The sequence below is a fragment of the Acomys minous genome (assembly GCF_964271855.1).
Source record: "Acomys minous genome assembly, chromosome: 8".
Taxonomy (NCBI): Eukaryota; Metazoa; Chordata; class Mammalia; order Rodentia; family Muridae; genus Acomys; species Acomys minous.
The window spans coordinates 30,338,622-30,351,263 of NC_140489.1; the positions used below are offsets into that span (position 1 = coordinate 30,338,622).

At 45.0% G+C, this 12,642-nt stretch overlaps 1 protein-coding gene across 1 annotated transcript in view; it reads left to right on the plus strand.

The window, feature by feature from the left end:
• The window catches only part of TMED8 (transmembrane p24 trafficking protein family member 8), a 39,369-nt gene extending 26,741 nt beyond the window's left edge, over positions 1-12,628 (plus strand). Inside the window, exons 6-7 of the mRNA XM_084793203.1 lie at positions 1,484-1,717; positions 8,515-12,628. Coding sequence (XP_084649329.1) covers positions 1,484-1,701 — 218 coding nt within the window. The 3' untranslated portion in view covers positions 1,702-1,717; positions 8,515-12,628. The remainder of the gene's footprint in view (positions 1-1,483; positions 1,718-8,514) is intronic.
• Positions 12,629-12,642: the final 14 nt, after the last annotated feature.

Here is a 12,642-nt window from a genome sequence, read left to right on the forward strand (position 1 = left end):
TGGTGGAAAGCCCCCCCACCCCATTCTCCCCCTTCCCTCTCTTTCTCTCACTCCCTTCCTCACTTTTAACGAGTACCTAGTTATTTCCCTTTTCTCCATGGATGGAGATTACCTGTAGGATTGCCCAGATCACACTGAAACCCGAGATTTGTGGTTTTTCTCTCCTTGTTTCAGAGTATTTACTCTTGACTTCGAGCCACACTTAGTGGTTATAGGAAGCTAAAAGTACCCCTCTCTTTCCCCCAAACTGCCATTGCTGGCAGAACACAAATTCTTTGCTTCGTGTTAAGAGTAGTGGTCTCTGCTCCAATATTTAAAAACTTTTTTTTTTACTATTTTATGTGCATATTTTGCCTGCTTGTATGTCTGTGTACCGTGTGTGTACCCTGTGCCTGTGGAGGCCAGAAAAGGGCATCAGATCCACCAGACCTGGAGTTCCAGATGGTTCTGAACCACCATGTAGGTGCTGGGACTTGAACCACCCAGGTTCCCTGGAAGAGCAGCCAGTGCTCTTAACCACTGAGCAACCACTTAAGCTTTTCTGTGCCATTCTTCTTCCTCTATTTTTTATCTTTTATTTTTTTGGTTTTCCAGACAGGTTTTTTTTCTGTGTATCCTTGTCTTTCCTGCACTCACTTTGTAGACCAGGCTGGCCTCGAACTTAGGGATGCGCCTGTCTCTGCTTCCCGAGTGCTGGGATTACAGGCCTGCGCCACCACGCCCAGCCTGTGCTCTATTCTTATTTGTTGTGTCTACTCGAGATGGGCCGTATATGGGGGAATCTAGAAGTAAGTTCTAAGCTTTTGTCATATTCCTTGGCTTTCATGAATGACCATGAGTCATTCTCTTCACTTGTTTTTTTTCTAATCTACCAGTATAATCAAATCTATATGTATTCAGGGATGAGGTGGGCCTTTTATTTTACCTGCTGCTTATCAGGACATCAAGTGGAAGTTTTAGGGTCACGCCATACAATGTGCTTATCTGTATTTCCTCTATTTTTTTTTTTCGGGACAGCGTTTCTCTGTGTACCCTTGGTTGTCCTAGACTCGCTTTGTAGACCAGGCTGGCCTCGAACTCACAGCTATCCGCCTGCCTCTGCCTCCCGAGTGCTAGGATTAAAGGTGTGTACCACCACACTCGGCTGTATTTCCTTTCTGTTAGCTACTCCCTTCATACAGTGTCAGGCTTTCCAGGTTTTACTCCCTTAAGCATCTTTCCCCCACTGGAAACCAGACACTTGTAAGGTTGTTGGGCTGGACCACAGTTTCCCAGAGGAGGCATCACTGCACTCTTGGCCTCCGGGCTTCTGGATGCCAGTTTCATTCTGCAGCCGTGTCGATGGCCAAGGAGATCTGTGGGCCTTTCCTAGTGTTTGCAGGAGGACAGGAGAGTCCCCATGTGGGAACCACTCTCCCACCTGGAGGCAGGATGTATTCGGGCTATAAACTCATTTCCAAACCCTGCCCTTTTGCCCCTGCAGAACCTGTGCCTGTGGGAGATGTGGAAAGAGGCTCCAGGAGTTCTCTCCGGGGTCGCTATGGGGAGGTCATGCCTGTGTATCGGCGGGACAGCCACCGAGATGTGCAAGCTGGCAGCCACGACTACCCCGGGGAGGGCATCTACTTGCTCAAGTTTGACAACTCGTACTCCCTGCTACGCAACAAGACTCTCTACTTCCACATCTACTACACGAGCTGAAGGGTGCTGGGCTCAGGTGGGCTGTGTCTGCTGGCTGAAGCAGGCTGCCAGCAGGCGGGGGCCTTTTGTGTGTCAGCAAGAGCCTAAAGTTCTGTGTGAGGCTCCCGAGCCTCACGCCCTGCCTGGCATGCCTGACTAACTGACCCCGTGTAGCTTTTTCCTCCCTTCTTGGCTTCTTCTGCAGGTGGTGTAGTGCTCCCGTTCCATGGTCCCCGCCTCACCCCTTGTTTCCGACTCCAGCTAAAGCCCTCTCAGAAGGCCCCTGTGAGGCGAAAGCCTGAAACAAAGTGGAAGGATGTCTTTTAAAAGTTGATTCACGCTGGGAAAGCTCATTCAGGTTGCTGCTCAGTCCTCTTCTCCAGAGCCTGCGATGCCGGTGCCCTCAGTAGCGCCAGCCCTCTTTATATCTCGAGGTGCCAGAGGACGGAAAAGCACATTGTCAGCGAAAGAGCCCAACCTTCTGGATGGAGAACGCTCTGTCCAGCCTCTCACCACTGCCATCTTCCTGCCTGCGGCGTGTTCTTCTGTCTCTAACTCAGGCTGGGAGACCTCACTGCCTTGGGTGGATATCATTCCTGTTGGTTAGACCCCTTTCTCCTTTCTCTTTACCAAGTCTGTGCTTCTGCAGTGTAGCAAGACCCTCCCAGCAATTGCAAGCTGCGGTCAGTGCCCTAAGAGCAGAAAGGCAGACTCCATCACTTGCGCCTCCAGAGCCATCTCCCGTACTGAGGGTGCTGGTAGTTGATAAAGAAACACTGAAGTCTCTGAGAACCTTTTGGAAGTCAGGTGTTAGTAGGGTGTTAGTTAGAAAGTTTGCTTTGGAACCAAATACAACGCAACCCAATCAGGTTTGCAGTGATTCTAGGTTTACACTGAGAACGGAAGGCTTTGGGAGGGGGGGTCGGTCATGGTCCTTAGTAATCATGTTCTTTTGCTGTTGCTGCTAACTGTGTGTGCTCCTTACCTGACCCAAAGCCTTCAGGCAACAGCCCCTCGCACCCTGGTCATCCTGAGGCTCCGGATGCCACAGAATGTAGTCGTGTTGTAGCGGGTGGCCACAGAGCACCAGGCGCTAAGGCCTGGGAAGGAGCGCGTGCACAGGCATGGCCTCTGCAGCCGGCTGCGCCTCTTTGTTTCCTACCCTCTGTTATCTGTCATTCTTCTGAAGTTCGAATAATTAGGTTTATTTATTTCTTTAAAAGCACATTTCAGTTGTTCCCACCTGTTTCTGATAAGGCTTCCTTCCCATCTGCTCTGAGCCATTAAGGCCACTTCTTTTATGGCGCTAAAGATGAATCTAGGGCCTGGAAAATGGTCACGTGTGTTCACTCCTGCACGGCAGCCCTCTCATGCTTTGGGGGAGAGTCTGCCGTTTCACGGCTGGATGACTCTAACCCAGTCCATGTTAGGTGCATGCCAGTGCTCCCAGCGAGTGGTTCTTAGATTTGATGGATGTCCACTCACTGCAGATGGATCTAAGGAACTGACTAGTCAGTGATAAACACATGCCAAAGTCCTTTCCTCCTCTGGCTCCCTGTTTGTGACACCTCCTTTGGCACATTTCCTTTATTGTGTGCTTGCCTCACACCAAGCCTCTCTGTCCTGCAGGAGTGATCACTCAAGGAGCAGGATATTGCCAGTTGGCCTGTGGTCAGGAACGAGGGAATAATGCAACCTGCAGCTCTTGTCATCCTGAAAGCAATGTGAGCAATGTGTAGCTTGTCATAGCCTCCCAATCGCCAATCAACACCATACCTCCATTTTTTTCATTACTATAAGGGATTACACTGGCAAAAATCCATATGCCTTCTAAGAAATTGGTACACTGTTTGGTCAGTAGAACACACTTGCTGGTCATGGTGGTGTCAGACAGCTGAGTCATGCTTTCACTGACTGAGTGTAATCTTTGTTTTTTAAAAAAGAAAAAGTTCTTTGAAGCTATTTTCAAGTCAGTAGCAGTATCGCTCTTCCTGTTTGTTATCCACTCCTGACCTGCTCTCAGCATGGACCGATAGCAAGGCCCCAGGGCTTTCCAAGGTATTTAGGGTTTGCTCTGTCTTGTCTTTCATTCTTGTCACAAAGTCATGGTGGCTTATTTTCTTGGAGCCCCATTTCTCTTGTAGCAGGGAAGTTGAGGGGCACACCCGTGTGCCTGTCACTAGCTGGTCATTCTGCGACAGTTATTTCTCATGGTTTTTCCTCAGCAGGGTTTCTTTGTCTCATGAACATAAAATAAAAAGACATGTCTTCTGTGCGATGCATTCACCGTTCTCACACTAAATGTGTGCAGTAAGAGAACTTGAGAGACAGAGTATTAGTTACTGAAACACAGGTAATTGTGAAGAACACATACCTCGCAGGTTCTAAGAAGTGTCACTTCCTTCGTCTCCATTTTTCAAGTTCAAAGAACCAAACAATGAAATCAGTTACCTGCTTTTGTCCTTGCCCGGCTCTCTAGAGCACAAGTAAATACTATGCAGTTAAAGAAAGGTTTTCATAAGGGGCAGAGAGCAGGGCTCTCTTCACAAGAGTGGCTGAGTTCTTAAATTTCTTCAGTTTATCTAATTTTGCTACTTTGTTAAGAGACAGGGCTTTTTAAAAAGATGCATCTAAAGTGCTATTTTTCCAACATCTTATTCTTAAAAAAGACCTTAGCAAACAAAGTCTTTCATTTCACGTATATTTTTAAATCACAAACTGCCAGTTTCTAAACAAAGATTCTAGCTTTTAGTTCCCTCTGACACATACCCAGTTAGAGTTGGTCCCTGTCAGAGAGTCAGCTCTGTCACGGAGCCCTGCATAAGCGGATTTCTTTATTCAACACGGGCCTCTTAAGAGCTCTTCACAAAAACGGCCATTGGCCTCCATCTTTCAGAAAGCTGTTTGTCCCTTACTTCCTGCGGTGACCTCTGCTACTTTCTACTCTGCTTGCCAGTTTCAAGGTGATTGTGCAGCTGTGTTGGGAAGCCTTCCTTCTCACCTGTTGCTTGCCGACACACCCTCAGGATGCTCACATGCAAACGCCCTCTTCAGATAACACATGGAAATAGCAGCTTGAAAGTAGACGATTCTTAGTTATTTTCTCTATGGATGGAGTCATGCACTTTAAAAATATTTTATTTGGTATTTAGGAAAAATGGACTTTTAAAGAAGTATATATTGTCCCATTATGTGAATACAGACAAGAATGATCTGTAACTGTTGTATATTCATGGGATTAAATACTATTATGGAGTTTATAATATATGCATTTCCATTCTGATGAGTCCTACTTAGCTACTGCTTTGAGAGGATTGGGCAAAATCTAAATCCTAAAACCTGTGGTTGTATATTTATGTTTGAAGACCACTCTGCAAAAAGTTGCCTTTAGTCAGAGTCTGTGGTTTGAAAGTGTGGAATTGAGTGACCCTAATATTTATGTGGAAGACTTTTTTAGTAGGGGGGGGGGACAAATTAAACAACTCTTGCTGTTTCAGAACTACCTTTTAGATGGACAGCAAAGGCTGAAAACAGAAGCAGGGAGAGCGAGCAAACTTGTCAGGTAGGTCCCAGGATTCATTTAGAGCTTTCGTGCTACTTTACACGTTGGAACTGCTTTGTAAGCCAGGGCCTTACTAGTTCTCCTGTGCTCAGTGGAGGGAGGCCTCTGCAGCCCTCTGTGCTGTCTGTCTGCTGGATCAGCAAGATGCACTTCTGAGTAGGCCTTCTCTGCTAAACGTAAGCCTGACCTGGGGATTGGTTTCCTGTTCTCATCTCCGTCCTTTGGGACTTAGAGAGAACAAGGTGAGAGAAGGCCAAGAGTCAGCTCCACTTGTGGTGCTGAAGCCACAGTTGTGAATGGGTCCCCGAAGGCATAATTCAGATGCATTCTGCCCAACACCACAGCACTTACAGTCATGTGAGGGCTGAGAGAACAAGCAGGCCTCCCGTAGCCTGACAGCATCGCCATCTTGAACCACACAGAGCAAATCACACACGCTTGTCTCTGTTAGGGCTGAGTCTCTCCTGAGGCATTAACCTCTGTCTCTAGTTTTTGCCATATGACCAAAAGTGTAGAATGCCTACACTCTGGGGACAGGGGGGCAGGCGCATGTTCCTTTCAGAGTCTCGCTGTTTGAAAAGGCGAGCTTTCAATGGAGGGAAGGGAATTGGTGGCATTGCTACTGTGCGGTACTTCATTAGGGGGTGTGGGGTCTGGAACAAGCAAGTCCCCGTACTCACTGCGTGCATGTGCTCAGGGAGCTCTCACACTCCTCCTCTGGGGAGTAGAAAATGAGTATCAAAACCTGGTCATAAGCTGGGTGTCTGACTTCCAGTGACCTAAGCAAGCACTCTGTTCTTGGTGGCATCTTGGGTGACACAAGAGCTTCTCGTATCTGTGTGTATATGATGCTGGTCACTGACAGCCTTTTGCTCTGTGTAACTTACCTAACACCTGTGGGAATCCCCAAAGAACAGCCCGTTACACAGGAGGTGAAATTAGGGTGAACTGTGACCTGATGCGCAGAGAACCATCATAAGCATCGTGTGGCTGGAGCGCAGACACTTTCCCCACTGAGTGTGTAGTATTGCCTTCTTGAACCAAGTAGGCTAACCAGAGCCTCTGTTTTCTGTTTGTACTGTTGTCTCAAAGCTAAGAAAACACAGTCAGTGACAAAGCCTCATAGGGTACCAAGAATTTGGCACCTTTACAGACAGTCGTTCCTCACAAACTAAGTACGAAGACAGGACACCAGCTGTGAAACTGTAGGGCTGGCCCCTGGCTTGACCCTGTGATCCAACTTTTAGCATGTGGACGACTTGGCATGGCTTTTCAGTCTGAGATGCAACAGAAATGGCACCCTAGAGACCTAGGGGTATATACACCCTGCTTCATGAAAATTCAGAGTTTCCTGTCATTTGAGTCAGGTAGCTTTTTAGCTTATCTGAAGGTAAAATTGTATGTGTGAAGTGACTTAGGGGACAAGTATATTTTCTGTAGTTCTGATGGAGGATCATGAAAGATTCTGAAATTCGGAGTTGAAATGATGTCTGGTATTACTGAAGAGCCCTTAATTCGCTGTCAGCTTACGGGCTCTTCCTAAATGCCTCACTCACCACTCAGGGTTGAAAGGCCTGGTCTCTAGTGGCTCCTCGCTGTTGTCATTGTTCATTCTTAGCTTCAAGCCAGGACTCGTCTAGAAAACATTAAGTCCTTCTCTCACATCCTAAATAGTATGTTTTATTAAGATGTTTTATGTTAGAGATACATCTGTGTCCTGCTCAGAGATTATTGTTCCATAAGTGGGTTAGCTTTCATTTCATCAGTCAGAGCCAAATCCATTTAGCCATGTTAAAGAACAAGCCAGTCTGGGAAAAAGCAATCCCGGGATACATGGCTTTGGTAGATCACGTTCCGTTAATAACAGGAAGTGCTTTGAAACCCACAGAAGATGTGTTTGATGCTTTGTAACCAAAGTGATCGATTCCAGAGAGCAGAGTGGATAAGGATAATGGGAAGGCCGGGAGCTGCTCGGAAGCTTCCAAACCACACTACGCCATCTGCTAATACAGCCAAAGGGCTACTTCAGAGCCACCATCCGACCCGTCAGCGGCTAAAAAGTGACTGTGTTTTCTTGGTAAATGTTTGAGCAGCTGGCAACCATGACGATTCTCTTTCCTTACCGTTGCCTGTCATATGCTGATGCCAAGGTTACCAAAGGCCAGAAAGGAAAACTAAATCACTGTCTTGTCTTTTTTCTTTAAAATACAAACAAATCCAAATGAATCAGCCATTATAGTAGACTTGTTTTACATGTCGCCCTGTCATGGGAAATGCTGTCAACATGTATGATTTCCACATTAAGAACTCTGTACCAATTGTTATTAGTTCCTCTGTTCTACTGAGTGGCTCTTCTTTTGTCATACTGTATTTTCTCACCTCAAGGCACTGAATGTGTTGCTGTGATACACGGATGGATCCTGAGCCATGGTTTAAACAGCTCATTTCTGGTGTTTTTATATTATGTGACAGTTTTGTGAAATGCTTTTGTGCATTTTTTGTCTTCTTTCCCAAGTTTTGAAATATGTCATAAATAAACTTTTTCACTGTGCACCTAAAATATTTGAGTTTATCTTAATTAACCCAGCTAATGCCCATCTTCAGCTTACGAGAAGTATTCAATGAACACTTGGGAGTTCTTCCACAATCTACTGAAATTATAAAAATTAAGAAAAACTGAGACTAAGATGAATGTCTGTATGTAGAGAGATGGAGAGATGGCTCAGACATCAAGAGTAATTGTTGCTCTTCTAGAGGACGCAGGTTCAGTTCCCAGCACCCCCATGGTGGCTCACAATCATCTAACTCCAGTGTCAGAGGACACGGTACTCTACTCTGGCCTCCAGTGGCACTGTTCACACACGGCACACAGACATACATGCTCCCACAGACCAGCTTCAGGAAAAGAGAAGAGAAAATCTTAGTGGTTCTGTGGTGGTCACACACAGCACACAGACATACATGCTCCCACAGACCAGCTTCAGGAAAAGAGAAGAGAAAATCTTAGTGGTTCTGTGATGGGTAGAATTGAGCAGGTGGGGAACAGCTGGCCAAAGCAAACCAGCTGTGGGTGAACAACTAGTTAGAGGAACTAGTTATTGAGGAGAGATTGAAGAATGGAGGAGAAAAATGCTAAGACCCAGGCATAAATTTGGGTGTAAACTGAAAGGTCTTCTAGCCCAGGAGAACTCTATTTTTCTTCTGCTTTCTTATTACTCTTTGGGCCAACCCTAGTACTTTATTTTAAATGAAGTTCAATTTTTTCATTACAGATTACATCATGATTTTCTCATCTTTTACAATCAATAAAGCCTTGAAAAAACAACAGAGCAAGAAAACAATCTAACAAAGAAATACAGTTTTGTATTAGCTACAATAAAGCATAGAGAAAAAAATCAATATCCAAGAAATGGTCAGCATGATCTGGTTATTATTTCTTAAACAACAATCATGAAAGTTTAATAAATTTCCCTGGGTAAAGCCATTGTGTTTACATGATTGTCATAGCAATATTGCTTGAAACTAAATGTCCTTAACACAGGGGGAAAAAAATCCAACTTGACTCACTTCTAGTCCCAAACCACAGGTGTGCTGCTATCCAAGCCGATGATAACTGCCAAGGGGTCCTCTATTGTAAAATATCTTTAAAGCAAGACATTCCAAGCCCTCCTTTTTTTTTTTTAAACTTTCCAAGTAGATTATAAAGAAACAAGTTTTACTTTTCTACAGCTAACAATATCTAACCAGGTACTGTTATGTCAAAGTCTTAACTCTTTTGCCAAGTAGTTTCTGCCTGGCTGCTCACAACAGTCAGAGCCAAGACTTTCTCATTGTCTCAAGCCTTTGGCCAGATGCCTTCTTTCAAAATTCTCTGTGGCAAAAGAGTTCTCCAGTGTGACTTTCATTAGGGCTCATAGTCAAAGTAAGAAATAGATAGTTTTAGGAGAAAAAGTAGATTTAAAAGTAGTTTTTAGGCAAAATTACACCTGGATCATACATGATATTTAAGGGCAGTGGTGATCAGTGAGATTATCTTTGCAACTTTGCCAAGCAAAACCTCTACGACTTGTCCTCTTGTCTGTGACAACATGCAACCAAAACATTCATGCACATAGATTTAAGTTGTAAAGTCTTTGGGGTTGGAGAGATGCCCCAGTGGTTAAGAGCACTGGTTGTTGTAGCAGAGTACCTGGCTTTGGTTTCCAGGTGACATAAAGCCTATGTTACTCCTGTTCTAAGGGGTCCCATGTTGTCCTCTGACCTCTCCAGGCACCAGGCATGCACATGGTACCCATACATATGTGCAGACAGAACCCTCATACACATAAAAATTTTTAAATGTAAAACTAAATTCATGGCAGAACATTATGAAATAGCTAGGTTTTGGGGAAATTGGGTTTATAGCAATGGTTGATGAACAGAACATGGCTTAAACTTTAACTTTTTAATGTTTAAAATCACTCACACCAGGCTGGAGAGATGCCTCAACGGTTAAGAGCACTGTCTGCTTTTCTAGAGGTCATGAGTTCAATTCCCAGCAACCTCATGGTGGCTCATAGCTATCTATAATGAGATCTGGTGCCCTCTTCTGGTGTGCAGGCACATGTGTAGGCAGAAGACATAAATCTAAAAAAATAAGATCATTTGTAGCCAGTCATGGTGGCGCAAGCCTTTATTCCCAGCACTCGGGAGGGAGAGGCAGGCAATTGCTGTGAGTTTGAGGCCACCCTGGTCTACAAAGTGAGTCCAGGACAGCCAAGGCTACACAGAGAGACCTTGTCTTGAAAAACCAAAAATAAATTAAAAAATAAAAATAATCATTCACACCTGTCACATGGCAGCTCACAAATTGTAGCTCTTGGTGTTCAACAGTAGTGTTAGATTGCTCACAAATCAGAATGGTGCCTAACCCTAGAACCAAGAGCTAAGTAAGTGTCACGCTGGGATACAATGAGCATCTTATGAACATATATCCACTGGCTTACTCCATACATCTACCTCCCCTTATGGTGGATAAACCTTTTTTGGAAAAAAGATTCTTTTTATTTTGTCCTCCACACCCAGTACTAAGGACTGGATTCTTTTTTTGTTTTTTCTCACCTGTGTTCCTGCTTGTTTTACTCCTGAGGTATTTGCTGAGACTCATTGCTTCCATGGGATTGAACACCTTCCTCGTGTGATCCCACTGTCTGTCCATTCAGGTGTGTTCTTCCTCTACCATGGCCTTCTGGCCCCAGAAACTGTGTCAGGTCCCTCTGTGGTCCCAGGCACACCAGAACCAAGTGTCTGCTGATTTTCACAAACCTGACAAATGAGCTGGAAATGAAAGGCTTTGACCACTCAGTGTTTTGAGAGAAGCCCCTGTTGAGAAATGCCTCTAACAGAGGTGATGGTCATGGGTGCAGTTTGAATGTTTGTGACAACCCAAAATTCACATAGAGATGTAATCCCCAGTGCAAAAATACTGACAGGAGAGGCTGTCAGGAGATGGTTGGGCCTGAGGGTAGTAAATATGAATCAATGTTTTATAAATAGAATAGGAAGGAACTTCTTGGGATCTTTTTGTTCTTCTCTCCGTTTGACTGTGAGGCTACTGCATTGATGGCACTATCCTGGAACCAGTAGCCTTCACCTGATAGAAAATCAGACACCTTCACCTTGGACTTCCTGTCCTTCAGAATTGAGAAAAAACAAACTTCTATTCTTTATAAATTATCCAGTCTTGTGTATTTTGTTATAGAGAACAAACACACAAAGACAGTGTTGGATTGGGTGATACATCTCACTGACTACAAGAATTTATTTGAAGCCAGGTACAGTGGCGCACACCTGTAATCCCAGCACTTGGGAGGCAGAGGCAGGTGGATCACTGTGAGTTTGAGGCCAGCCTGGTTTACAAAGTGAGTTCAAGACAGCTGAGGCTACACAGATAAACCCTGTCTTGAAAAACCAAAAAAAAAAAAAAAACAAAAAAAAACAAAAACAAAAACAAAAACAAAAAACATTGTTACTAAGCGTTGTAGCCATCTGGCCTGACAGCTAGAGAAAAGTAGACATCTAGGGAAAATGTTTGCTCCTCTATGATCTAGGCCCTCAAAGATGATTTATAGGGCCAAGGAGAAGAAGGGCATCTTCCAACAGCATGCATGTAGGGGGCTTGATCAAGAGCAAGTGATCCCCGGGCTCTGGGTTGGGATAGGTCTTAGCCAAGTAAGTTTCTTTTTCTTTCTTTTCTTTTTTTTTTTAAACCAAGTAAGTTTCTTATGGAGAGACCAAGTAGGCCTTATCCAGTCAGATCTGGAGTAATTTTTAGGAAAAGGTTCCAGATGGTAGCAGGGCATGCCAGTTATGTATGCTGCCAATAGCTCATGGCTAGGTGTGCCACCAGTCTCCCTCACGGCCGTGTTTACCTTCTTTTACTTCTCTCTGGCTCTGTTGGGACAAAAGCTGCCTTGGGAGAAAGAATGGCCATCCCAGAGCTTGGAGCCAGAGCATCTAAGACAGGCCACAAAGGAGCCCAGAATGAGGAAGAAAGCGCCTTGGGATTGGGCTGGAGAAAAATTGAGAAAATGCTTCCATTCAAGCAAGACCCACAGACTGCGGTTCCCTATTTAACCTCAGCAGTATAGGAGAAATTAAAAATCAGGTTTGGATCACAATGGGTTATATCACCCCAGTCTTCAACACTGCCAAGGATGGGGGTTTGCTCTTCCTAGAGGAGCATGTGAGGAGCCATCACCAAGCCAATCTGAGCTGGAATTGGTCAGTGTGTCTACCCCGCACATGAAGGGGGTAGTTTCCCATCCCCAGCATCATTCATGGGTGCATTGCCTCAAAGTGCTCAATCCTGGCACTGTTCAGAGATGGCTTCTCCTTAGGACAAGTAGCTGGGTTGAGAGGGCCAGCAGATGTCTCCATTCTGGTGTGGACATTTAACAGCTCTTCAACTCTTAGCTCTGGGAGCAAGCTGGTCACTAGAGGCTTTCTTTCCTGTTTCTTAAGTCTTCCCTCCTTAGATCTTGCCTGGTTCTCTCAGGAAGGCTCTGTGTTTATTCCTGGCCTTTGGGTGTCAGGAGCCAAGCTTGCCATATGGTGAACAGGATGCTAACAGGACTTACTCTACTGAGTCCAGACATGGTTCCCAGCCAGTGGGAAAGCTCGTCTTCTGGGACCCAGCTCAGTCTCAGCTGAGCAAGTTGGAGGCCTGCCTTCCACTAATGACTAAACTCAGAATAAATATTTTCTGGAGTGAGGTTCAACGAAAGGAGGCGAAGAGGAGTTCAGGTTTCCCTATGGCACTTTAGTAAATTTGCCAGGCATTTTTAGCCCGAATCCTCATGTCATCATGGCTGCCCCATGACAGCAGGTGTTTTGGTGTGATAAAATGCCCTTGAAAAAAG